This window comes from Lissotriton vulgaris, chromosome 4_1 (assembly GCF_964263255.1).
Source record: "Lissotriton vulgaris chromosome 4_1, aLisVul1.2, whole genome shotgun sequence".
NCBI lineage: Eukaryota > Metazoa > Chordata > Amphibia > Caudata > Salamandridae > Lissotriton > Lissotriton vulgaris.
The window spans coordinates 567,557,145-567,584,861 of record NC_141691.1 but is presented as its reverse complement, the minus strand read 5'-3'; the positions used below and the strand labels follow the sequence as shown (position 1 = coordinate 567,584,861).

General features: G+C 49.2%; 1 protein-coding gene across 3 annotated transcripts in view; it reads left to right on the top strand.

Annotated features, from left to right (window-relative positions):
- TRANK1 (tetratricopeptide repeat and ankyrin repeat containing 1) overlaps window positions 1-27,717 on the top strand; it is a 1,005,982-nt gene that overhangs the window by 695,441 nt on the left and 282,824 nt on the right. For all 3 annotated transcript variants that reach the window (XM_086964756.1, XM_086964757.1, XM_086964755.1), the window contains one exon: window positions 21,753-21,841. In XM_086964756.1, coding sequence (XP_086820882.1) covers window positions 21,753-21,841 — 89 coding nt within the window. The remainder of the gene's footprint in view (window positions 1-21,752; window positions 21,842-27,717) is intronic.

The window sequence follows — 27,717 nt, the reverse complement described above, 5'->3', positions numbered from 1 at the left end:
CTACAGACTTTCGCTCATCCAGGCCCCTCTTGTTTCTGGACTTAGCTGCTTCCATTCTGCGAAAAAGAAGGGAGTTCAGGCCGGTCACCGCATTCTTGTGCTCGAAAGACATTTCATATTACTGGGGGCACCCCTTCAGGATAATTTTTAAGTGGGATGGCAAGCTCCGTCAAATTCTCTGTTTGCAGGAGGCCAAAATGCTAATCAACCTGCCCGAACACGATGAGGGGTACCCAGCACGGGAGGACACAGGAGGACGACGCGTTGGAGTTGAAAGATGGTGACGGGTGAGAAGGTATCCACTGCGCCTTCGCCCTGATCCCGATATGACGGCCAAAGAAAGGAAGGCCGTCATCGCAACATTGGAAGAGGAATCAGCTGCCGCAGATTGAAGAATGCAACAAACCAACACTATGGGAACAAGTCGAAAAGGAGTGGCACCTCCGGGTCTCTGAAATTGGGGTTCGGTGGGGCGGGGGTGGTGAGCGGTTCCTGCTGAACATCTCACGCCTCGCCATGGGGTTTGTAACCCAGGTCACTTAGGGCTTTGTAAGTTGCAGTTAAGTTTTGTTTGTTCTGTTTCAGGGGCAATGGGGTTCTCCCCTCCTCCTTCTAAATATGGAAGAACTTTGAGATTCGTATGCCAGGGCGACCACTGGGTACTCCAGGCAGGCACGAATGTAGTGTGCCCCAGGGTGGGTGTGGGTCCGGACTTAGAGGTCCCTACATGCATCTTGACATCCATTATTATGGCAGCGGACATTAAAATGTTGTCGCTCAATGTAAAGGGCCTGAACAATCCAATTAAGAGGCGAGTAGTCCTGTCCTTCTTAGAAAATTCTGATGCCCACAAATATCTCCTACAGGAGACGCATCTCCTGGCAAAGGATACTCCTAGATTACGATCCAGGGCATTTCCCCACCAGCTGTTTTCATCTCAGGCCTCTAAGACCGCAGAGGTGGCCATACGGGTCTCCTCTAGGTGCCAGGGTAAAATTGGCCTAAAACTAGCTGAGATCAAGGGCAGATTTTTACCGTACACATTCACACTGAGACAGCAACAATAGCTACGGTTTATGTTCCGCATGACGGACAGGAAGGGTTTCTCCGAGATGCGATTCAAGAGCTGTCTAGCCATCAAGACAGATCATTACTTCTGGGGGGGGAGACTTCAATGTCGCTTTCGACAATGATCTGGATAGAACTTGTCAGCGCTCAGGGCAGACTGGGTCCTTACTGGGAAAGGGAGGCATCTATTGTTCGAGGCAGGGATCTTTCGATTACACCACCCGTCTTATAGAGAGAATACATTCTACTCATATTCTCACAAAACGTACGGGACAATAGACTACATACTGACATCAGATATACTGACACAACAGACACAAAAGGTGGAGATCCTCCCATGCCCCCAGTCTGATCATTCAGCTGTGCATATATCCCTGTCTCTTCACCACCATAGACTCTTCTGGCGCCTTAGAGAGACAATGTTGCAGCGCCCCTCCGTAGTCAAGCAGGTCACCAAAACCATAACTGATTACCTGGCCATTAATGACACTCCAGATATTTGGATAGCAATTTTGTGGTACGCCCTGAAGGTGGTGGTCAGAGAGGAGTTCCTAGGGATGTCCGCAGCTGACAGATTAGGAGAGAGAAAAAGGAGCAACTCTCGAACGCAGTAGTAGAACTAGAGCGCATCCACCAAAGAACTTTTGCACTCAGGGACTGGAAACCACTCAAGGCAGCAAGAACCCAGTTGGCGGGCCTGGACATAGACAGAGCCGAGTACGCTGCCCTCCGACTTAGGCTCGCCTTTTACGTGGGGGGAGATAGAAGCAGGAGGCTCTTAGCCAATAGAGTACTGGCACAAAGTCCCCGTGAAACAAATTGTTGAGTTTTTAAATTAATCTCTTCATTTGTCGCACGTCGTCTGGCCGTGCCTTTCAATATCAAAAACGTAATGTGGGGAGGGTCACCTGCCCACCAAAATGTGCGCACAATGTAAGTGAAAGTCCGTATTACGGAACATAAGAGCAATATAAGACTAGTCAACAAAAAATCCACAATAGCCAACCATTGGAATGAAGCAAGACACCAAATTTCCCAATTACGCTTCATGGTTTTGGAGACAGTACCGCAGCACCGCGACAGGGATCCTGTCAAACAAAGACTAAGGGGGTCATTAGCATCGCGGACGGACTTGAGTCCGTCCGCGACCCCAGAGTAGGAGGGAACGTCCGCATGGGCTGCGGCGTTCCCTCAGTGCAGATTAGGATGTGACCGCCAGGGTGGCGGTCGCATCCTCTATCTTTAACATTGCGGCGGGTGCAGCTTCAAGCTGCACCCGCCGCAATGTTAAAAATGCATGCACGGCATTTGCGTGCACAAAGCGGCAGGCACCGCGCGGTGCCTGCTGCTTTGTGCACGCAAATGCAGGGGGGTACCATAGGTACCCCCCATGTGCACCCCCCACCACCCCTTCACCCAGGGGGCCCGCAACGGGCCCCCAAAGTGAAGGTCCGTATGCTTTTCCACGGCGGAAAAGCAGCCGTGGAAAAGCATAGAAGTGCAGACATCCTAATATGCCTGGCGGTGTCTGATAGACACCGCCAGACATGTTAGTGCTTTTCCGCCGCGGTCGGAAGGCGACTGCGGCGGAAAAGCTGCGGACGGAATACCAGACCCACCAGCCATCCTAATTTGGCGGTGGGTCTGTGGAGGCTCCGCAGCGGTTTCCCCGCATCCTCTGGGCCGGCGGTGGCTTCCGCCGGCCCGGAGGATGCGGGAAAACCGCAATCATAATAAGCCCCTAAGAGCTGAATATTTTTGGATCAAAAAATTGAATTCCACCCCTCCCATGGGGTTAAACGATCGGATAGAATATTCATGTTTTCTTTGACACAAGGCCATTGGAACCTTACATTGACTGCAGACTGATTCTGTGTTCCTCATTATTATATCATTAATTTTCATGTCCTGATTATTGATTTTGAACTGCTTTGATCGGATTACACCTTTGATGTATATGTACTCACTTTCGTGTTTTTATCCATTTCATTGATTCATTATTATGAATACCATGGTATATTGCACTTCAACATAACTTTATTCGCGCACTTTTGTTTACTTCCGTATGAATCCACTACACTCTTGTCACATGATTAGTGCTTTCCGCGTTGCGCGCGTTCCTATTGGTTGTCATTCCGATCAGGTGATCGCCATTAGTCCGTCCTTTTATTTACTCGTTAACCGGTGCGTAACTTAACTTCCTGAACGCTCTCATTCATGAGCAGAATAGAGACACGGCTTGTTCCAGTACGACGTAAGTTATGACAGTCAGTTAACATGAATTGGCACACACATTGTGTGCTTCAGTATAACGTAGCAAAAAACACAGTTGATGGACAGAATGTAGAACAATGTCTTACATTCACCCCAGTACAAAGATCTGGGCCTAAATCCATCGTTTTTTTGCACTCCACACCACCCTAGGTCAGACACTGGCTATATGCAAATCAGCCTTGACCCTGTGCCTCATGGGAACAGTCCAGCCCGAACTACCAAGCCATGTCTTTCCTAGACCGGAATCAAGCATCCAAGGACCGGTTTCTGGCTGTCAGCCTTCTTCAGCCTGGATAGCTTGACTCCAGTGATGTGGAGAGCCTGGGACTCACGTCTGAGCCTACCCAGCCCACTTGGGGTGAAAATTGCAAAAAACACAGTTGATGGACAGAATGCAGAACAATGTCTTACATTCACCCCAGTACAAAGATCTGGGCCTAAATCCATAGTTTTTTTGCACTCCACACCACCCTAGGTCAGACACTGGCTATATATAACGTAGGGCTTATTTAAATGCAAACGCCCGTTTACGATGTTGATAATCCCGCATGTCGTGTAGATTAATTTGTGCATGATAGCCACCACAACACGTTTTTCTAGAGCACATAAATATTGCAATGAGATTTGTTAAACTTATTGAGTAATTCACAGCTTTATCAGTGCGCACCCTTTAGTTCACTCGAATAGTTATGACCAGGTTTTCACATTATGCACGTTTGGCACGAATTGAGTATTCATTGTTGTCATTTACCATTGAGTGGAGTATGTTATCAGGTCCTGTTTCATTTCTTTACAGACCCCTGATGAAGGGCCCTGCTTTTTTGACCCGAAATGCATTGGGTACTTTTGAAAAACTGTGAACAGCATTAATTATCGCAACATAAGCTGAAGATTATGTCTGCATAAGATGTGTAATTTGAACGTTGAATTAAATGAAGTTCTTTAAATGGACCACAAGTATTGAATTGAATAAAATTGAACTTTGTGAAGAAACTTATCGTTTCACGATACATTGTGCGCAGGTGACCCTCCCCACATTACGTTTTTGACAAAGTCAGTAATCTCACATCTTCATGGTAATAGAAAAGCTAGGACAGGAACAGACCACTGGCCAGGGTATTGCCGAACAATTCTAAGCTAGTCCAGAGTCAAGGGGAGGACCTTGAATCCCCTATTAGGTTGGAGGAGGTCATCTCTGCCATATCAAAACTTCAAACGCGTAGATCTCCGGGTCCGGATGGATTCTCCTCCATTTTTTTTAACTCCTTTTGCACAGTATTGGCCCCACTGTTGGTGAGGGTGTACAACTCGATTGGTGCGTCTAATCCTATTCGGCAATCGAGGTTGGAGGCATTAGTCACAGTGATTCCTAAAGCAGGCAAGGACAAACGACAATGTGCATCTTTCTGCCCAATTTCCCTTCTCAATGTGGACCTTAAAATGTTTAGTGTAATTTTGGCACAGAGACTCTCCCTTCATCTACCTGGGTTGGAGGGCATGCGGCTCGCTAGGCACTCCTACCCACCTGTTATGGGGCTGTCCCCATCTGGCGGACTATTGGAAGCAGATAATAGATGACATTGACTCCCATTTCAACACCCAAACCTCCCCGTTTCCCAGCTTACACTCTTTTGGGTCTCCCTAATCCAATCACCTTCCCACTCAGGGCGCAGAGAGGCAGACAAATGGCACTAGCATTGGGGGCAGCCCTGCAAAACATCCTCTCCCACTATGGTACTATGAATACCCCGACTCGTCTGGGATGGCTCCATAGACTGTGGGGCATACTCAGGATGGAGACCATTTTATTGTCACTCACGAACCAAGTTGCCTCCTTCCAAGACTTGTGGGAACCCTTCTTAAAACTGTTGACCTCAGAGTATACAGAACTTGCCTACCCCAAATATTTGAGACTGCTACGACTGTCGGATCCACCTTTACATGCAGAGTTGGACGAGCACGCACAACAGTAAGCCCTATCCACTAGGTGTAGGAAGGTACCTCCTGACTATGGTTGCCCCCAACTTTTTGCCCTGTGTTTTAGCTGGTTTTTGACATAGTCGACCTGGGGCCCTGCCAATCAGGACCCCAGGCCTACTGCTCTCTCTGTAAAATGGATTCCATGCACCCTAGGTGCATTTCCAATTGGTACTGGGCCACCTTATCAGACCCTGTAACTCAGGGCATAGGTGTACCCAGGGCCTACCAGGGGCCGAAGCATGTATTATGCCACCCCTGGCTGGCCTCCTAAATTTGACACAACTGGCTGCGTGACAGCTGGGGCAAAGTCGTGTAATCACCCTTTGCTGTAGATATAGTATACCTATATCTAACCCTAAAATGGACACACAGATTCCTATCAGTCACTCCTATGGCAGGCCTTAACAATCCTGAAGGCAGAGTGCTTGGAATCGTGTGAGATGGTGCTCTGGCATGAGCTGAGCCTGTCTGCAGCTTTCGGAACCAAGTCCTAATAGCTGTTCCATGATATCGCATACATTATACTCTTAAGTGCATTATAATCCTCGCGGTTAAATGCTATCTTTGGTATTGCTTTATCAAAACATGTCGAGTAAGGTGTCATACGAATTGGAATACTAACCCCTCGCCAATTCTGGCGACGGGGTTAGCATTCCACCCTTCTAGAGGGACACGACATGTATGTAACTGTGAACCCCGGTTAAAGTTAAACGAAGCCTCAGCTCCACAAAATGGATGCTGCCACCACAGACACGAGTCTGACCCCCTGCAGCTGGGAGTCCTTCCAGCGAAGGGAGCCTGGACAAAGGGTTTCCTGTCAGGGGCGGTGCTAGCACCGTCCCAGACATGGTTTTGTGTATCCTGGGTAGGCAGGGCTTTACAGGAAGGTGACTGCTGAGTGGCACCCCGGTGCTCACTACGCATAGGCCAGTCTGAACCAGTTCCAGGGGCACACCAGCCCCTGGCCTGGGGAAGTCCGGCATGGGAGAGGGGTGTAACCACCCCCCTCCTAGTCCCACCCATAGGCAGGACCTAGTCACCGGGTCAGCCCCTTTTTTTAGTATAAAGATAGGAGCGGGCCCCCTGTTCAAATTAGATCATCTTTGGAATCAAGACACGACTTTCTGCGAAAGACATCAAGATTTCCTTCTTCAAGATTCTCCCTTGTGGCTAAGGAGTAGTCACCCTGCATCAAGCGGGCACCATCCTAAGAACACGGCGGTCTGCTGCAAGTCCTTCTCCACGAATCCGACGACCCAGCTCGACGAGACCCGGCTTCCCTGGCACCTCTGACCTCTACAGCAAAGCTGAGAACTGTGAGTGCGACGAGACCTCGAGGGACCGACGATCGCCAAGACTGCACGACTTCTTTGCAACAAGCCCACCGTGTGCTCCACTGGTGAGTGCTTTGGGGTCCGAGAAGCCCCAACCCTGAGCAGCTCCAGCACCGAAGATCAGCCCTCCAGCATCTCCACGATCTGCGTGGGGCCCTTCTGCTTTTGCGTGCTCACCGCGCTGTGTGGCTACTAGCCGGCTGGCTTGTGGCCTTCTTCACGACGCCCGACGACATCACTGCTGCTGGTCTGGTTGCTCCAGACTGGCCCTTGCTTCCTTCTTCAAGAGAGGCACCCCGGACCCTCCTGGTCCACTCCAGACGCCATTTTGAGTCCACCGCGTGGGCTTGAATTTGCCAAGGCTTTGTTGCCCAATCCTGGGTCCAGCGACGCCGACAGCTTCAATCTTCGTGGGACAGCTCGCTCCTCCATCCTGGTCGCCGACAACGCCTCCTGGTCCGTGAGATCTGCGAGCACAGCGTCACCCACTCACCTAGTCAAGGTGACTACCATCCGGTGCCCTCCTGGTGCCACCTGACTACTGGCTAGTAGTCTCGAACTTGGTCCCCTCTGCTTTCAGGTGTCATCTTCCTTCGATCCAGGCTTGGATCCATCGAACTTTCTTCACTGGTCGCCTGCCAGCAACTTCTTTCTTCCAGGCTCCTGGTCCGTCTACGAGGATTCCCGACGTCTTTTGAGACCTATGCAGCTGCAGCCCCTGGGCTAGGTAACTTCGGCATTTCGGTGCCTCAGCATAGCCTCACTATCCAAGGGTCAGAATCCACGTTCGTTTTCCTCCTACCAGGTCGGGTTCGCCCGAGAACACTAACTTTGCATTTACTAGCTACCATAGACTTTGTCCCGCATCCCGCGTGAGAGTGCACACTCTGCACCCGAGTCCCCTGGGTCTCCTAGAAGTAATCTGAAGATTCTATAGTCAAGATCTAGCGATTCCAAAGCCTATTAGTACTGTACTTACCTGCTAGTAATTTCGCATTCCACTTTCAGAGTATATGGTTTTCCGTGCCCCTCGGGCATTTGTATATACTGTGCTAACTTAAGTATTTTCGTAAGAGTTTTGTTTTGTGCTTAGTACCCTGTCCTCATAAAGAGTACAGGGCTGTTGTGATTCTTAATAAATATCTTGTTTATTTTCATAACACTTGTGGGGTGTCCTTTCACTTGGTGTTCAAGGGGTATATGTGTGGTAAACAGCTGGCTTAACACGCCCTCTCGAGTCTTTAGCCTTAGACTGCTCGTATCCACGCTACTAGGATAGCTGGTCTATAAGGTTGACTTACAACCAATCATCAATAAGGGTTGCTGAACTGATACATAGTGTTCACTAGAATAGTGAGCACTGCATATCAGGCCACCTTCTCACACTAGGGACGATCGATCGTTGAAGAGTCTGAAAGAACATTGTACCGGCTTAAGCCTTTTGATAGGAGGAGGGGGATAGAGAGGGTGTGGGAGGGGGGTTACCTTCTTGTTCATCATTTTAATACTTTTTAATTGCAGCATTTCTACTGGTGGACTATACAACGATAAGTACAACACATGTTTGTTCTTTGTATGTTGTTTTATTAATCTGAAAACTAATAAAAGAAATCTAAACATAAGATATTCCTTTCTATTCTTGCCTATTCTACTACTCTGTCCTTTCCAGCTTTTTTTCCAGCCTATAGCTCCACCCCCTATACACAATTCATGCTGAACAACCAGTTTTCCCTATTCTCTATGCCCATTTGAGGCATACCCCCTACAAGACCATATCTTCTAGGCTTATCATGCTGCTCCACAAAATAGATTTATTATTGATCCTCCTGACTACTTGGAGAATAACTTTTCTAATCATCTAGTTTCAGTTACTGTGTGGTTGAGTGGCTTGTCAAAGAGTGCCTCTTTCATGGCCTGCTCTTTTATTCCAGAACACCTTTAGAACCATTTCCCCTCTTTGATCTGATGAAATTTCTGATTTCTTAAAGGTTACAGATCTGAGGCACAGCTACCGTGAAAGAATATTAAGCTTCCTATGGCCAGAAGCATCAGTACTCTTCTGAAACAGACCAGCAACAACAATATGCCCCTGATGTTTTTAACATATCTATTCTGCCCGGACCGCCATTCAAGCACCTCCTAAAAATATTGTATGAACAGAAAAAAATGATTGTCATCTCTTTAGATTCTTCTCCTTATGAGATCACTTCTTCTGCCACTCTTAGATACTTATGCCATAATTGTCACTCAGCGACCAAACACCTTTTGAAATTGTGGTCACCCTAACAGACTGGTTTTTTGGTGATGCTGACCAAAATTTGTTACAATGAAAGCTTCCAAACATATATGGACCTTTTCCTTATGCCAAACTACTCAATTTTAAGAAAGACAGTGTTGGAAAACGAGGCAGCATCTGTGAGGCCTGCACAAATAACATGACACATTTGTCCTTCACTGGGAACCAAACACCCAAGGGCAGCGCCTGACTCTCAGAGGATTTGCAGGTGCGCAAAAAAATAACACTCAATAATTGATTGTCCAGTCTGTACTTTGCTTTATAAAAGTAAGTGTACATTTATTAAACACCCACACCACTCAATACTATACACCAATTTACAAATATACATAAGCTGTTGGAATTACTTTGTGACATTGCATAACATCTCCACCCCTCCCGCAAGGGGGGGGGAGGGGTCTAGTACCACCACTCCCATGTATGCACATCATCTTGCCCCCAATGCAATTAGTTGAAACTATCTTGGAGCGAGGGCCCTGCGCACTGGCACCATCCCAGTGGCGTTCCCTTCCCATTACTTCAACAAGCATTAAACAGGGATACACCTGCCTTGGTGACACATGACCCTGACCAAGCATCTCCTACTGACCCTAAAGTAAACCCCTCTACATCTTAAGGGCTAACAGTCTGGGGTCTTCACCTAAGCGCAGCAGCAAGACTACATGTTTACGCACACTTTAGAATGACAGTACTCCGCACATTTGGATATCATTAAAAATGCATTGCAATTGCAGCCCCTAAAGGCATCACAGATGATCACAGGATTAAGTTGTAAATACAGTCAGACACCCTAGCAGGAGTGTCTAGCCACTTAAATCCACTTTGCTTGTGACATCACCTTACACCAGTACTTCACATTGAACATCAGTCCCTCTAAAAGAAATAACCAATAATAAATGCATTTCAGTGCAAATACGCCATTTCTCCTCCAGGGGATGCCCTTCTCGAGACATCTCCAAGTCAGCCCTTCAATCTTTGATGCACTTCTCAATGAACCCCCAGCTGTAGAACAAAAGTTCCAGCCTAGGAGGTGATGCAATCTTCGCTGAGAGTTGAGGGGTTATTCTGTTTAAATCCTCAAGAAACTTAGGGTGGGACTTAGCTTTGTGCTGGGGACTAGACTGCTCTGCTCCAGCAGCTCCCCCCAGCACCTTTTCACACTCAAGGGTGACCCCTCTCCTCTGGGGGCCACCAAAACGGCAAAAACAAGCCATTCCTCATGCCTTGCAAGGCATCATGGGGCGATTCAAGCTCCTGACGCTTTCTGGGGCCTTGGTGGGGGGCCGGCCCCACCTGGACCCCAGGGTAAGGGTATGCGATCCTGGGAGCCCACACCCGGCCGCTCCGCGCTTTGGTCGGGGGCCCAGTCCCACCCGAGCACCGGGCTCCTCCTTCCTTTTCCGGGGCCCCGGTCCCACCCGGGACCCCCGCAGGCTCTTCACGTTGGAGGGCAGTCCCCGGGACCTGACCCACTCCGGGGGCCTTTTCTGGACCGGCAGCGGAGCCTCGCGCGCTTCGTCATCAGGGGGCCACAAGTCAAAGGTTGCTCACCTTCTGGGGGCCATATCTCAGCCCCTGGAGGCCCGTTCTGCCCCATTTTCGTGTCTTCTTGCTCCTGGTGGTGCCCCCCAGCCACTGGGAGCATTCCCCTTCACCCTCCGGGTCTCCAAGAGGGTGCATTCTGCAGGGAGCGGTCTGCACTGGCTCCCTGCGCCAGCCTTTCGCCTGGCTCTCCGTCTGCGCCTCTCTTCTCCCTGTGCAGAGGCCTCTTCTTCTGCGCACCGGTCCTGGGCTCTTCTTCTGGCGCTGTTAGGGGCCTGGGGGGCAGTCAGGGGTGTCCTCCTTCCAACTGCCCATTGCACCAGGCTCCAGCAACTTTCGCCTCCGCAGACCACACCCCAGAGAGAGCTTCTCTTTCTGTGCAAGTACTTTTTAAAAGTTGAGTAGGGGGCTGGCAGAAAGTCTCTGTGGGTCCTATCAAACAGCGACACATCACTTCCCTGCCCCTGCTCCCTCCTTCTTGTCCAGCCTCTTTGTTCAAAATGGAGTCGTCCAGTGTCTCTGGCCACATGGCCTCTGAAACCCAACTCTTTCCTTCTTAGTGCAGCCTGGTGCCAGGCACCCAGTGACAGCTGCTAATGGATGAGCCTGTAGCCCCACCCATCTTCTTTTTTGTGGAGAGGAGACCCTAGCTTGTGGAAGAAAGGTTATCAATCCATCCAGCTGAGGTCAACCCGCAGCCTGGGTCTGGTCATGGCTGGCTCAGAGAAATAGGACAGTTCTGTATGACCCAAAAGCATAACATGACTTTTGACTCTGCAGAATACTTATTTTCACCTTCTCTACAATGGACTTTAGTGCGTGTCTGGAATCTGTAGGCCTGTGGAAGCCATTTTAGCCATGGGCCCCACATCCCCATAGGGGAATAATGAAGTGAAAACACAGTAAAACACACTGACTTTCCCTTGCATGTTCCTTCCCAGGGTATAAAGCCTATTCCATGTCACCACCCAATTCTGCGTAAGTCCTGTCACACCATTCACTCTGTAGCTGCTCCTGGACTGCGCACGCTAGGAATCTCTCCTGCGCAGCTTCTACATGTGTGCACACGCATGTACACCCGTGTCTGCATGTAACCAGCACAGTGTCTCATATTCCAGCTGCTGCGCAGCGGCCTAGTCAAGCCAGGCGGACACCAGTAAAATCTCCATGCAGTCTCCTTCATTATGAGTTCACTGTGGATGAGTCCCAGATTATGAGGCTCCCCCACAGTAAAAGCTCAACAATTAGGTGCTCAAAAAGTGAAAAATCCAGGCGGCCCCTAGTGTCAGAACCACCTTCTAACAGACAGAATCAGTAAGAATTGGCAGGAGTGTCCTTCATCCTCAGAAATGCTATATCATGTCTCATTGGGTCATCTGATCCCCACCCCACCCCACTTTCCAAGAACTTGCAGGTGGACTGTAGTCCAGTGCCTCTTTAAGTACCATATTATTGTAGGGGCTTCTAGCCGCTTATTCCTCACCTTTTTAATATTCCCCAGGCTTCAGACTGGATCTAGAATCTTTTCAGCAGTACCTTGCGGCTTACCATTGACATTGTTTAGCTCTAGAATTGACATGTGGAGCCTATTTATGTGTAACTCACTTTCGCTGACGTCACTTCCTTTCGCACCATGGACGCGGATCCGGAGCTACCTCTTGTTTCTTTTTAGACCATTACCACAATCAAAAAATTGCTTTATTGTGTGCAAGGGACATGCCACCTCTCAAAACAACAGGCTTCAAACCCTGTAAGGACTGCAGCAATCAAATGTCTGTGGCAGGTCCTCATCAGATTTGCCTGGGGTCGAGACACAACTTTAAGGACTTCAGTGACTGCGCATCGATGAACTTGGAAGACCATACAAGACTGGGAGGTGAAACTCGGTATCAATAACCACCGTAAGACTCCGCGACACACTGATATAAGTTTAAGGTTTGGTTCTAGTCCTGTGGAAGATCCAGAAGTTGCAGGAGGTATTTGAGAGGTTGTTCATCTTCTCGATCAAAGTGTTGGGGAAAATCAATGAAAAAAAACACAAGAAAAACAAGCGGGACCTGGCCCCTTCCTGTCATTTACACTCCACTGAGGAGGTGCGGGTACGGCGCCATATGTCTTGATCTTGCTCTTAAAGCCGCTTGACTTGGAAGCCGATCCCACAACTTGTTCTGGCACAGCCAGAGTTTCCGGGGCCATCCATCACTCCTAAACAGATCACAGAGTTCCAACTCCTAACAGATCATGAGAGGGATTTAAACCTGAAGTGGAGGAAGGCATTTTCCTTGAAGGAGACAAACCTTGGCTCAATCTGCTTGCAACTGCCAAAAACGTGCTATATCAGCACTTCTGTGCATTGAAATTTGCAAGTTGTCTCTTATTCGGAGACGTTTTCCATCTCAATGGGAAACATAGGACTCCTGTATGCCTTTCCACCAATACCACTTCTGCTCAGAGTTCTCAGGAAGATCAGGACCGACTGAGCCCTATCCATCCCAGTGTCTCCGGACTGGGCACAGTGAGTTACAGTAAGGTATCCAGGAATCCTGTGTATGAGCATCTGTCCTCTGATCAGTCTGCCCCTCTGGGGGGATCTAGTGCCGCAGCAGCAAGGCAGGGTTCTGCACCTGGGCCTTCGAAATTTCCACCTTTTGTGCTTGGAGATTGAGCGACAACAGCGAAATCTCTGGAGATTGAGCAGCAACAGCTGAACATCTTCAGCCTTCTTCCGGAGGGGGTTAGTTTCATCTTGGTAGCCAGGCGTCCCTCTATGAAAACCGTATACATCTGTCCTTGTGACACATTTGTGGGGTGGTGTGGTGCTTGCCAGATAGACCCTCTCCAGTCGAGAGGTTTTGTTTGTTTTGGCCCTAGCCCAGCAAGGCTTTGTCCTGGGCACAGTTAAAGGGTACATTTCAACTCTTTATGCCTTTTTGTGGTTGCCTAGTCAGCCCCCATTGTTTAAGCCTCCGGTTGTTATGTCTGTTCTGAAAGGTTTGCATTATTTGTTTCCTCCCTCTCCCTTTGTCATGCCCCAGTGGGACTTTACCTTGGTCCTCACATCTCTGATGTGCATTCCCTTCAAGCTGTTTCACAACTGATCCCTGTGGCTTCTCACCCTCCTGACCGTGGTCCTTGTCACCATAACATGGGTGTAGCATGGGATTAAGTATCAGATTCTCAACCCACCACCTTCTTTCCAGGCTAGCTGAAGCTGGTTTTGTGGACATAAGCATCCTTTTTTCCTAAAGTTGTGATGCCGTTCCATGTCGTTCAATGTATCACTCTCCTGGTGTTCTATGCTTCGCCTCACCTCTCTAAGTGGGAGGACAGAGACTCCACCCTTTAGATCCCAAGAGAGCTGTTAACTTTCATATAGATCTTACCAAGGATCTCTGGGCTGATGGACTATAACTATAACCCCTTTTTTGAGTTGGAACAAATAAAGGCAAGGCTGTGCAATAAAAAACCATCTCCCACTGGATCGCGCTCTGCATTAAGATCTGCTATGCACTGGCCAAAAAGCAGCCTCCGAAAGGACTGCATGCTTATTCTACCATGTACAAAGCTGCTACCACTGCGTTAGCACATGATGTCTCTGTCCTGGACATTGCCAGGTGGCTAGTGGGCACCCATCCGTACAGCCACAAACCACTATTATCTGGTCATTTAGGTTCCTCAGGAGTGGCACTGCTCAGTATTGCAGGACTTTCTGGGTTGAGTCCATTCACAAATCCACCTCTCATCCTCTAGGTTCCGGGTTTGGACTCTATCCATTAATAGGAATGTGCACACTGCTCACATCAGTTTGCTTTTGGGGCTGTACACCTTGGGGCATGGACACACTCGAAAGCAGCTGATTGAGTTTCAAAACAGTAGTTATTTTACATCCTTGTACCTTGTTGAAAGAGCTCGCCATGTGGGTGGATGTTAGGGTACCATGGCCCAACTCTTTATTGATCCTGCTCCCCAGGGCCAGCCAGTTGGGATCCCGCCCGTGGTGAGCTAGTTGTCGACACTTGGTCCTCATTCTGCAGATCATATAACAACACCCCCAGGCCTGTGCCCGCTCCAATCTCACTATACCTCTTTTCGCGTTCCTAAGCAAGATTCTATGTTCGCAGCTTGTCCACTTCTCTAGCTCCCTTTTCCAGTTGCCGACTCCCGGACCTGCCGGGGCCTTCAACTTGCTGGTAAGTTCACGTTTCGCCACAATGTATGCCAGGTCTTGGAACCTAGCTGTGACCTTGGTTTTAGCGGAGTGGGGAAATAGATTGAGCAGTACATGACATGGGGTGCATGGGATCTCCTCTGTGACACGCACTGTCTTTCGAACCACCTCCTGCCAAAACCCCTCTATCTTCGGGCAACTCCACATCATGTGAAGATGGCTAGCCCCTATCTCCTGGCATCTGGGGCAACACGCGTCCTCCCGGCCAAAATATCGGTTAATCCTGTCAGGGGTAATATACGCCCTATGCAGAGTATAAAAACGAATTAATTGCAATCGGGCATTGCGGGACACCATGGTAGCTCGGAGCAGTGTATTGTCCCAATCTTTCTCCGCTATGGGGCTTCCCGTGTCCAACTCCCATTTATCTTTCAGACTCTCCAGCGGCCCTGTGGAATCCCGCCTAATGGCTCTATAGAGACATGAGACCACCTTAATGACACCCCCTGCTAGACTTATGTATTCACATATAGAATGTGTAGTTGGTTCTAATGGCCCTCGACCCCAATGTCTCCGCATGTCCCCAGTGACTGCCCCATACAGTAGAAAATGTCCCTGTGGGATAGCCCAACTAGCTTGGAAGGCCTCAAATGTGAGCAGTTCCCCATCACAGTATAAATCTCCTACCTTAGTGACCCCTGCGCATGCCCACTCCTCCAATCCCCTCCACTGACCCCCATGCGGGAGCGCCTCCAATAACGCCACAGGCATCTCCGGGGAGTAAGGTAATTTGGTTTGGTTTTCTGAAGACACCTGATCCAGCAGCTTCTTATGACCTTATGGTCTGAAGTGGTCAGGGCGCGCTGTTTGATGGTACCCATGAGTGTACTCAGGACAGCTGCTCTACTCTGGGTGAACGGGGGCGTCCTCCTGTCCGGATCTAGACTTCCTGCCACCCACTGTGTGAAACGTTGGAGTTGACCCGCCAAATAATAAATCTCCTTATCCGGCACCGCTAGACCCCCCCTCCGCTCGCGACCTGCGCAATGTGGCCTACGCCACTCTGTGCCTGCTGGGACCCCATATAAAAGCAGTCAGAATAGAGTCGAGGGATCGGAACCACGCCTTAGGGATCCGCACTGGGAGTACGGTAAAAAAATATAACAATCTAGGCAATGCCACCATTTTTAGCAAGGATATTCGCCCGCCACTGAGAGGGGCAGCGTCCCCCAGAACGCCATTCTGCCTTTGAGCGATCAGAGAGCCCCCCTACATTTCCCTCCTGGACATCAGAGAGATCATGGTGCACTTTAACCCCCAGGTATCTAAAGCAGCGCAGCTCCCACTGGAGGTTCCCCAGGCCCGCAGGCGGCAGGGCCTCTTCCGCTATTGGGAAGAGTCGTGACTTCTGCCAGTTGACACAGAGCCCAGAAAGAGCTCCAAACTCGTCCATCATATGCCGGGCTCCCTCCAACGCCACACCTGTGTCCTTTAGAAAAAGGAGCAAATCATCCGCATATAATGCAATATGGTGTGTTTGCTCTGCTAGTCGAATGCCCTCATATGGCGTCCCTGATTGTGCCATACACACCAGTGGTTCTACCGCCAGGGCGAACAGGGGGGTAAAGTGGACAACCCTGTCGTGTACACCTCTCCACCCCGTACTGTAGGGAGATGGTGCGGCCCGTCTGTACCTGCGCCACTGGGTCCGTATAGAGTATCTGAACCCATTGGATAAAGTCCTGCCCCAGCCCCTTCTTTGCTAGAACTGCATACAAGTATTCCCACTCAAGGCTATTGAATGCTTTCTCGATATCAATGGCAAAGATCGCCCCCTCCGGCGCCTCTGCCGCTCACTGCTGTAGCACTGCAAACAGTCTCCTGATCTTCAGGGTGGTATTTCTGCCAGGGATGAAACCCGCTTGATCGGAATGCACCAAAGATGTCATGTGTGGCAGCAACCTGGTGGCCAATATCTTACTGAGGATATTAAAATCGAGGTTTAGCATCGACAGCGGTCGGTATGCTGAGCACTCAGTTGGGTTCTTGCCAGGCTTAAGCAGGGGAACCATTACCGCCTCCCTCGTTGTAGGTGGCAGTCTCCTGCTCTCCCATGTAGCTGCGTATAATTCCACTAGCCTGGGAGCCAGCTGTACCAGGTACGTGGCATAGAACTCCTGGGGCAGGCCGTCTGTGCCCGGAGTCTTCCCCCGTGCCATCGCTTTGACTGCCCCCCTGATTTCCCGTGCCGTAATCGGCGCTCCTAGCACCTCCGCTTCCTCCACCGCTAAGGTATGAAGCGGAAGGGGTGTCAAGTAGTCTGCTATCCTGCCCATGTCACGGTTGCCAGTGCTTTTATATAGGCGGGCGTAGTACTCCCTAAACCGGCCACTAATCTCCTCCTGCATGTAGAGAGGGCGTCCTCCCTGGTCATGTATCGTCAGGATAGGACTGCCCCATCTGGATGGGTCAGCGAGCCATGCCAACAGTCGCCCAGCTTTGTCCCGCTCATCATGTGTCCTATCCATTTACTTATGGAAATCAAAGCATCTTAGACGCCCTACTTGCACTGCCACCTCCTCCTTAGCTTCAAGGAGTTCCTGCCTCAATTCCGGGTGCTCCAGCCTACTCTTCTCTAATGCCCTGAGTGCCCCATCCGCTCTCTCCAGGTCGGCTGTGAGCATCCTACGGACCCCAATAGATGCAACCATGCAGCTCCCCCTGATCACAGTCTTGAAGCCCTCCCATTCCGTGATTCTAGAGTCCGTGGTGCCCGCATTGTTAGTAAAATATTGTATGATGTGTTCCCTACTCTCTTGCTGAAAGACCTGATCCTCAAGCGCTTCCGGTTTGAGGCGCCATGTAGGTATGGGCTGTAAAATCCTACCTCCACTGTATCGTAACATTAGTGGGTTATGGTCCGAGACCGTCCTAGTGAGGTATTCTTCCCCCCCCCCCCATAGCTGGGTGTAGAGGCCCGGTGTGCTCAGAAAGGTGTCTAATCGGACATGTAAATCGTGGGTGTGTGATAAATGTGAGCAGTCCCTTTCTGTCGGTGTGCCCTGCGCCACACATCCACAAGTCCCCAACGAGTCTGCCAGTCCCTAAAAGCTCTAGCCACGACGTGTACTGGGGAGTCTCGAAGAGGCGGGTGTGATCGGTCCATGTCAGTATCTGCAATACAATTAAAATCTCCCCCTATTAGGACCGCCCCTGTCATGTACGGTGCCAGCACCCCGACAGCTGCTCCAGAAATCTAACATGATCCACATTCGGATAACATCCTGCCCGTCCAACCTGCCGGAGACAATCACGTACCTACCCCCGGGTAAATTTTGTGCTCTATTGGGTGTAAGGGGACTCCCGCCCACACCCAGATCAGCACCCCACGAGCAAATACTGAATATGATGTGTAGAACGCCTACCCTCTCCAGCGCCTGCGCAGAGCCTCACCTTCCTTATCTAGTATGTGGGTTTCTTGGAGCATCGCTATCTGCACCCCTCTCGTATTTAGTTGTGAGAATATTTTATACCTTTTGCTCATAGAATGCATGCCCCTAACATTCCACAACATTATGCTATAGGTGGCCTGTGTCTGCTGCATGAGTGCACATGTTCACTCCCTTGCATGTCCCCAGACCTAGCACCTCTTCGTGCAGCCTGCCGGTAACTCTTACAGTACAACAAGACATGGCACTCCCCCCCACCCCCGTTGGAAGCAGCATCCCTCCCCATGACCCAAAATACTAACCCCTTCCAAACATTACAATAACCAGCCCAACACCCTCTCCCCAGGACAAGTGAGAACAGCTCCCCCTCCAAACTAGGCACTTCAGTGCTTAAACAAACCAAGTTCAGAGGTGACGATCAGGCCAAAGTCCACCGAGAGGTTGCCGTCCTCTCCGCCCCCCCCCCCCCCCCACCCCCCCCAGATCCCCCCCCTGTCAACAGGTAACAGATAAGCATCATCCCCTCGAGTGAGAAGTAGCAGAACATTACCATCAGTCTCCTTTTCCTGCCCCCGAGCATAGTTCCTGAAGTACCTGCACGCGTGGCCCACCTCACATCAGGTCGTCTGCTGATCTGGGAGTTACGTGTGGCAGGGTCTGGCTGGCATCCCCCACCGAACTCGAGCTGGTCTCCGAGTCGGAGTCCCTCTGGTCTTCCCCAGAGGGTGGTGCTGGTTCCCGGGTTCCTGCTGCACTCAAGGAGGCCACTGCTGCGATCGCACTGGCCCTAGCTCGATTTGCCTTTTCCGCCGTCGGGTGGTTCTTTGAAGCAACCCCTCAACCAGGGGAGTTCGGCAAGCTTTTATCTCTAGGACCTTCCTTTCCACGCTGTTGCCCTCAGGGATCTTGGTCCTCAATCCAACCCCATATACGTCCTGGGGCGTGGTAAAGAAGGTGGTTCCTGCATTATGCACGATGCGTAGCTTGGCCGGAAAAACCATAAAGTAGGACACCCCCATCTGGCGCAGTTTTCGTTTAACAGCCGTGAAGGATGCTCTTTGCTGCTGTACCTCTCGTGAGAAGTCGGGGAAGATCCGTACCATGCTGTTCTCTATTTTGAGCTGCCCTTTATGCCGAGCCTGTCCAAGCACATGGTACCTATCCTTGTAGAACATGAGGCTGGCCACCACCGGTCTCGGCGGTCTGCCATGCTGCGGGGCCCGGGCCGGCACCCTGTGTGCCCGTTTCAGAGCAAAGATAGGGGACAACCCTTCCCCTGCCACTTCCGTGCGCAGCCATCGCTCGAGGTACTCCACCATATTGTTCCCTTCAACCTTTTCAGGAAGACCCGTGACTCGAAGGTTATTCCGGCGGGCCCTATTTTCCGCATCCTCCGCCCGTTGCTCCAGAATCTGCACCATTTTCTCTATGGCCGTGAGTTTGCTTGACGTCGCCGCGACCCGCGGTCCCAGGCTCTCTATCTCTGCCTCCGTGGCCGTGACACGATCCGCCAGTTTCCTATGGTCCGTTCGAAGGAGGCCCAAATTTTCCCTGAGAGTGTCAATTTTAGCTTCCACCACCTGTCGTGAGCGTTCTATGGCCTGCAGAATGTCCTGGAGGAAGAGGTTGCCATGGGGCATCCTGGTCCCCGGGCGTGAATTAGGGTCTCTGCAGTCCTCGCCCACTCCCTCCTGTTGCTCAATGTCCCGCCTCTTGGTGGTCCGGCCCATGGTGACCGCAGGTTCAGTAATCTGTGCTCCCCACGTGTGCTAGGATGGGGTAAAGGTGATTGCAGGTATCCCCTGCCCGCATGCAGTGTTCAACCCAGTAAAGGCCACGCCCTGAGTGCCCTGTCGCTACCTCTCCAGTGCTGTGTGCCCACCACTTCACTCCACAGGTGCCTCCCTTCACCAGTCCACCGTTCCTCTTCCACCTCAATAGACGGCACAGGCGTCCCCTGCAGCGCTGCTCTCTAAGCTTCGCCCGCTCCGCAGACCGCCCAAGGACCACACAAGGCCAACAGCAGACGGGCCCACCGTCTTGTGCGCGCCTCCATCCCCAGACGCCGCTGCGGCCGTACCCGTCCACCCGCAGGCCTCTCCTTGCCGCTTCCCGCCCTAGGGCCTCAACCTGGCCTCCTGGGCTTTGCTCCTCGCGCCTTTCTCGCTCTCGCTGTAGGGCCCAGTGTCCTTCTACCTGCCGCGTTGCCTCTGTTCTCACCACCGCAGTCCGGGCTACGCTGCTACCGCGCAGCCGCCATTGTGTGCCACTCACGTCCTCGCCGGCCTACTCGTCCAGCACCTGCAGGGGAGGGCTATCTGCCCCCACAGCCACCCTCCAGGACCATTGCACAAAAGCCTGCCCCCCCTCACTGTAGGTCCACCTCGTCCTGTTCGTCCAGTGCAATTCAACTGATGAGGCCTCACACCTCGGCGTACAGCAGCTCCTCTGGCCCCTCAATGTCTCTCCCAGGCTGCCGCCTTTGCCTTCTCAGCAGCCCGGTCCCAGGCCTCACCCAGCACCAGATCCGGCCGGCGCCTTCTCCTCACTTCTCGCCGTGGTGCCCAAGAGCTGCCCCGACCCACTGCACTCAGTCCTGGAGCCCTCCCTCCCCCGATCCCTCCACCATGCGGGGGGAGGGGGGTACCTGCCGACGTGCCTCGCGGACTGGACAGACCGGGCCGGTTCTTTGCAGCATCCGCGGTCCTGCACTTCCCGCTCCAGCAGCTGGCCACTCAGCAGGACCCAGGGGCCGCCGCAGCTCCTCCCCGTGCCTTCACCTCATCAGCGCCAGTCCGGGCTCCGGTCGCCACCAACTCTCCGCGGCCCGCTCCCAGGGTGACTGTACAGGGCAGCCAGACCTCCGCTCACTAGCCCCACAGTATTCCCGGGGCCTTTAGGACCGCGCATCCGTCATTTTATTTAGGCCGCCGCCACAGGTCCCCCGGCCCACCGAGGCTCCGCCGTATGCCGCCTCCTCACCAGGAACAGTTCAGGCCTCCTCCGCTACTCCGGCCACCGTGCCGGCCACCAAGATGGCAGCTCAGGTCAACCCCGAGGACTCCACCAGCTCCGCAGTGCTCCAGGAGCCGTCACTGCCGCGCCGCCACCATCTTGTGCAGCCCGCAGCCTCACCGGTCCTCCTCTCTCCCTCGGCTAATAATGACCATCAGCCCTCTGCAGCCTTGGCCACCGCTGCCCCTATACTTCCGACACCTCCGGGGCCGGTCTCCACTGTCGGGGCTTCCCCACAGCGGTCAAGATGGTGCCAGAGAGGGGATCATCGACGGGAGCTCCGATTCAGGCTCCCGTACCCATCGGCGTCAGGCTACACCCCCCCTCTCCCTCCCTAAAAGTCACCCTGATAATCTCCTTGCAGTGAGAATATCCTAGAATTCTTTTTTGGAATGAGTGCTGACAATATTGAGTGGCAGACACTGGTGTTGCCTTTGAGGTGGTTGAAGCATGTGTACGGGGAGTGTTAGCTGTGCACTTCTTAGTAATTTTCTATATTTTATGTTTTTAGGACAGTTCCATGCATATTCTGTCACAGAAAGCGCACAATTGTGGTGTGTCTTTTTAACAACAGAGTGCCTTCCAGTAGTACCTCCTTACAAAAACAGTGTTTTCTTCGTTTTCAGGTCTTGATGATAGCATGTTTGTTAAAACATCAACTCCTGAAGAGTGGATTGCACAAGGAGAGTATTATGCCAAACACCAGTGCTGGAAGGTAAGTGCTGCTTTCAACGTCATTCTTACTGTTGCATTGACAGTTCAACTCTAGGCCATTCTATTCGATAATATTGGCCACTTGTGTTTATTGACGTTTGTTATTTTAACGATTGTCATTTTAATATAAAGAAAATACTTCTTCCAGATTGCCGCATTTAGATCGTGTTTTACCTGATAACGTTATGCTCTGCTTGCCTAAGTTTGCTTCTCTTAATATATTTGTTTGGGTCTGTTCTATACAGATAACATGACACTTTTCAGATGCTTCTGAGTACACTGCAACTCCTAGAGCAGGCAAACATTTCTAAACCATTTTGTTGAACAGAGTGAGCATGGTGCACCATGAGGTGAGCTTTGCTATATGATTCTTTCTCCCCCGGTGTCTCTAAAGCCTCATTATTGACCTCTGCATAGCCATTTTCTTTAGGTGAGTTAGTTATATGGGAGATGCACCACTAGAGTCAACTTTTATTCCATCTATCCATTCTCTATCTCATTCTCTCCTCTCCCTCTCTGATCGCTTTCTCTCTACCTTTGTACCCTCTTGTTCTCTTTGTCTCTGTGTTGAAGCCTCCAGTGCCTTCTGCAATTAACCTTAGGGAGCTCTGAGGAAAATGACAGAGGCCCCCAGGAACGGCCCTATACTTTTGAACCAGGCTTCCAGCCCACCAGGGAAATGCCTGGAGGGATAAAAGGTCTGTCCTGCTCTCGGGCCAGTGTGATCGTACTATAATGCAACAGTTGTCCCAAGGGACTCGTTCATCACAATATCTCTTATGTGATTTCAGCGTACTATCCATTAATGGTACATTAGTTTGTCACTAGAAGAAAAACAGAGTTTTAGCGAAAAAGTACATGGCAAACCTATTTCTTTTTAATCTCTCATCTGCTTTATTTGAAATTAGGTTACGTGCAGTAGATACAATGTTGTAATATTGGTGACGACGCCGTGCTCAATAGGGAAAACACACACACATATATATATATAACGTGTCGAGAACGTGTCGAGCTATGTAGATTTCTTCATTGCTCCGCTAGTACCTACTCTCAGCTCACACATAAAAGACACTGGTGACTTTATCCGCACGCTAATGGAAACCGAATGGCAACCAGACTACCTATTGGTGACAATCGATGTGGTCTCACTTTATACGTCGATAGACCACAACATTGGTCTTGCAGCAATGAAATACTTTCTAGACCAGCAACCGATTTCTCAGAGAGAACATTCTAAGATGATCTTAGATATGATAAGCCTTTGCTTACACAACAACATCTTCATATTCAATAAGACCATTTATCGACAATGCTGCGGAACAGCTATGGGAGTTTCCTTTTCTCCAAGCTACGCGAATCTCACCATGGGGTGGTGGGAGAAGTGCGTGGCTTGGAGGGAAGAAAACGAACAGCATATGGCCAAGGTAGCACTTTGGCTACGGTTCATTGACGATTTATTCCTCCTGTGGAAGGGGAGTGAAAATGAATTCGTCACCTTCTTCAATATCCTCAACCAGAACTCAGAAGGACTGAAATTTACCTATACCATCAACTCTGAAGATACAGTATTTCTTGACACCAAAGTGTACATTGCAGGAAACAAAATTCAAACTACTGTTCATAGAAAAGAGACAGCCACAAACAGCATCCTGCACGGATTAAGTTTCCACCCTCAAAAACTTGTGAAAAGCATTCCGTACGGAGAACTTTTACGAATGAAAAGAAACTGTTCGGAAGAGAAGGAGATGGAATCTAAGTTCAAAGAAACAAAAGAACGTTTCAGACAAAGAGGATACAAACAGGTGGACCTAAGAAATTGCGAAATCAGAGCAAGAAGCAAAACCAGAGCTGAAACACTGATACCCAAGGAACATCCTGCGCCTTCGCAACTTGTTGAAGATGACAGATCTAACCAGCCAAGGATGATAATGACATTCAGTAAAGAGAGTCATAAAATTCAAAACATAATGAAAAAGTACTGGCCAGTACTTAGGAAAGACCCAGACATTGGGACATCAATAGGAAACTATCCATTGGTCTCCTACAGAAGGGCACGCAATTTAGGAGATCAACTGACCCAAAGTCATTTTGAATACAAACAAGAACCATCATGGCTGGAAATGAGAAAACAAGGCTTCAATAAATGCCCAAATTGCAAAGCATGCAAAATAGGCCGAAACATGAAAAGCCTCAAAGATGCATGTAGTAAGAACTTTATAATCAAAGGCAACATCAACTGTGACTCATCCTTCGTGGTGTACATGATCCAATGTTTTTGTGGAAAATCCTACATTGGCAGTACCACTTGTTCCCTTAAAACACGGATCTTACAACACATCCGCGCAATCCAGAATCATGACAACTCATATGCCATCGCGAAACACCTTGCTCAGCATGACAATAAAACTTGGCAGGATGTGAAATACTTTGGCTTAGCCATGATCGCACCAAATGATAGAGGTGGCAATCGCATTCAACAACTGCGAAGACTCGAATCCAAGTTGATCATGAGGTTCAAAACTAAACAACCTGGAGGCCTCAATGGCGATGAGGAACTTTATGTACACATATGAAGGACACCACCAACGATCCCTTTTTTGAGACTCTTCTTTCTTAATATGTTTATTGAGATCTGCCACTGACACTAAAATAGAGCTGCATTTTGTTATTCGTTAAGCATTTATTTGCATTTTACATGTTGCCAAATTAACTATTAATTAAGATAGTCATGGGTAGACGCTAACATTGGGGACGTAGGGCACTCAGCCCTTTATTTTAAATGGAGTATCTCCATAAGTAGCTACACATCACGTGAGCCAGCCCATCTTTACTCTACGGGCTGACCCAATACGCACATTTCAATATGTGCGTCACAAAGCGCCACCTGCCCTGGTTAACAGAGGGCCCGCTTTGAGATGATGTAGCGATAAAAGTCGCCCCAATGAAGCGAATCCCCATGACCTACACTGTAAATTGTGTTGGTTTAAACATAGTAGAACTACATGTCCCAGCAGGCCTCGAAATTTAGGGGCGTGCCTTACAGGCATCATTGTGTTAAAACTAACAAGGGGACTACACAAACTGGCTACCGTGAACACGAACTACGGTTCGAAACGCGTAGGTGTTGTCACGTTTTGAATAATAAAACTGCACATTGAAACCCAAGGCGAGTGCGGCGATTATTTGGTTTATACACAAATTTGGGACACTGCCCTGGTCCCATCGCAAGCACCGGCTGTAACAGCGCTCCCGCTGCGACAGGACAAGTTGTATGCTATATATATATATATATATATATATATATATATATATATATATATATATATATATATATATATATATATATACACAAACATATGTACACTGTACTAAACCCCCTGTTATACAGTAATTCTCTGTTGGTGAGTTGTCTTATCTGTATACAATCTCTCTACATATATTTAAAAAATACACCAGCCAGAGGATGAGATGTTGACATTACGATCCATTTACAATTTGTTGCGTCTCATCAAGACTATTGTCAAAAGCCTGATGCACCTGTGTCAAGAGAGAAGGAAAAACGAAGTTTATGTTCCTATTTGGTCTGTCAGTCACCTTTCAATATTAGAAAGAAAATTACTTTCTTCTCAACGCACTTTGTCCCAGGACAGGGGGGCACGCATAATGTTACCTCCCACAAGTTCATGTTGCTACAGCTGATACAATTTCAGATTACTTAATGATATAGTGATCATATAGCATGCACAATTGCTGTGTGTATCTCCTTCATCCACACGCTGGATGGTTTGGGTGACAATCTCCTGTCTCTGGCCAATTATATACAACCATACCCTAGCAGGCATCCGTTAATTCACCCGTGACTGAAAATCAACATTAACCCACCTTCATATTTGTCTAGAATACTCCAAGAGGGGGGATGTTTAATTTATATTGATCATTTCCTCAATCCAGCCAATGTGACCTAGTTCAAACACAACCAGATACCAAATACTCTGTCAGCTCCAATAACGTCCACCCCACGGACTTGCACGCCAGTGTCCTTAAAACACCCACCAGAAAGTATACTCGGTTTCCAGTATCCTCATGCACTTTAGAGAGATACAAACTTAAAATAACCAGAACGTCACATGGAACTTCTCCACCACTTTCAGTTCACGGTATTTAGGTCAAATACACCTATACATTAGTTGTACCAAATACATTATTCCCCATTCACAAGTATGAGACAGGGATAGAACACATCAATCAAAGTCTGTCTCCCATGTGTCTGGAAGATGGCGGTAATAATTGGCCTACCTTACCTATATGACAATGCTTCCCAAAGTCGGCTTATTCAATCACCCTCTCCGCCATCAATGTCAAGGGCAAGAGGCAGCACTGCAAATGTTCATACGCTATCACTATGAGTATCATCAAACACTGCACCACTAATCACTGTCCGCCATCTTGCGGGTATGCTTGACGGACTACATACATACTAAGCCTTCTGTTGAACCACTAAACCGCTGTTTATCATCTGCCATATTGGAGATACAGCTGTGGACTTCATACCTACTGGCCATCCAATTGAAACCATAACATTGAATACCTACTCCTTGAGCATCAAGTGGGTCTGCAGCCAGATGTGTGCACCCAGTAACCCATCCTGAGGAAACGCCAAAAAAAAGCCATCCTGCATATGTCAGTGAGGATCAGCTGAGTAAACAAAACTCATTATTTATCCTAATATTATGCTGTGAACCCACTCCTACAAATTCAGCGCTAGTATACTATTGTAGCTAGCACTACCACATGAGTAATTCCGTATATTCAACAAAACAGTCAGCTCCTGTTTTACTGTTAATTGAGTTATATAGCCTAGAGGACCCATACCTACTTGTCCTCGTTCCTAAATGCCTTTACCAATGTATCTGAGAGAAGTAGCCTATGGTCTGTCATTTCAAACCTACTTTTTGGAGGTGCATATAGCATGTTTTCTAGTGCAACCACAATCCATATTGTGCATATCTTTTTTGTCATACACAAAGGTTACACACATAAGGTCTATACAATCGGAAGATGGTAATGCGTCATAAAGTGCTAAAATAGTGTACACATGTACAACTTACTTCATCATCTCCCCGTACCAATCGCGGCATCCAAGGAGCTGATGATAGTTCATCTCTCTGTTGAGTATGGTTGGTCAGTCTATAGCTGCAAAACCAAGAGCCTTCTCAGGTCATACATCATTTAGTCCCTCTATAGTGCTCTCCAGCAAGTCCATCCATTTGTACTCTGACTTCTACCAGAGTTGTGATATCACTGTCGTTGTAGTCCATCATTACTACTCTATACAAGTTACAAGTAGATGTTTTCAGTATGTCATTTTTCGATAAAGTGTCATACCAATGAGGCGCCTTTAGTCTCACATTTAATTCTGCTTCTATGTTGTCCAATCTGTTGCTTCAGCATCTGTGAAATCTGACATTACATGGGCAGTTAAACTTGCCCCAGTATTGGAACTTTCATAGATTCCCATGCTTTGTATCATTCCCCGTCGTCGGAATGGGAGCCTCGGTAAATAGAAAATACCTTAGTAGTAAGCACAAAGTGAAAAAATAGGCCTAGGCCTCATCTCATTTTGTAGCTATCCACCTCTTTTTATAAAAGAGACCAAATTCTTGCAGTAGCCAATCAGAGCAGCCTCACCTTCCTGAGCGAGCCTCAGAGCCTCAGATTTTGTACCGCACGTTGTGCAAGGGAGTCTCCATTGAGCTCTGCTCAATTTTCTTCACTTCTGAGTATTTTTCTTCAACTTTTGCCTATTTTTTTCGTCATGTCTGACAAAGAGAAGAAAGCACTTTTTAGAGCCTGTGGTACTTGCTCAAAAAAGAGGTT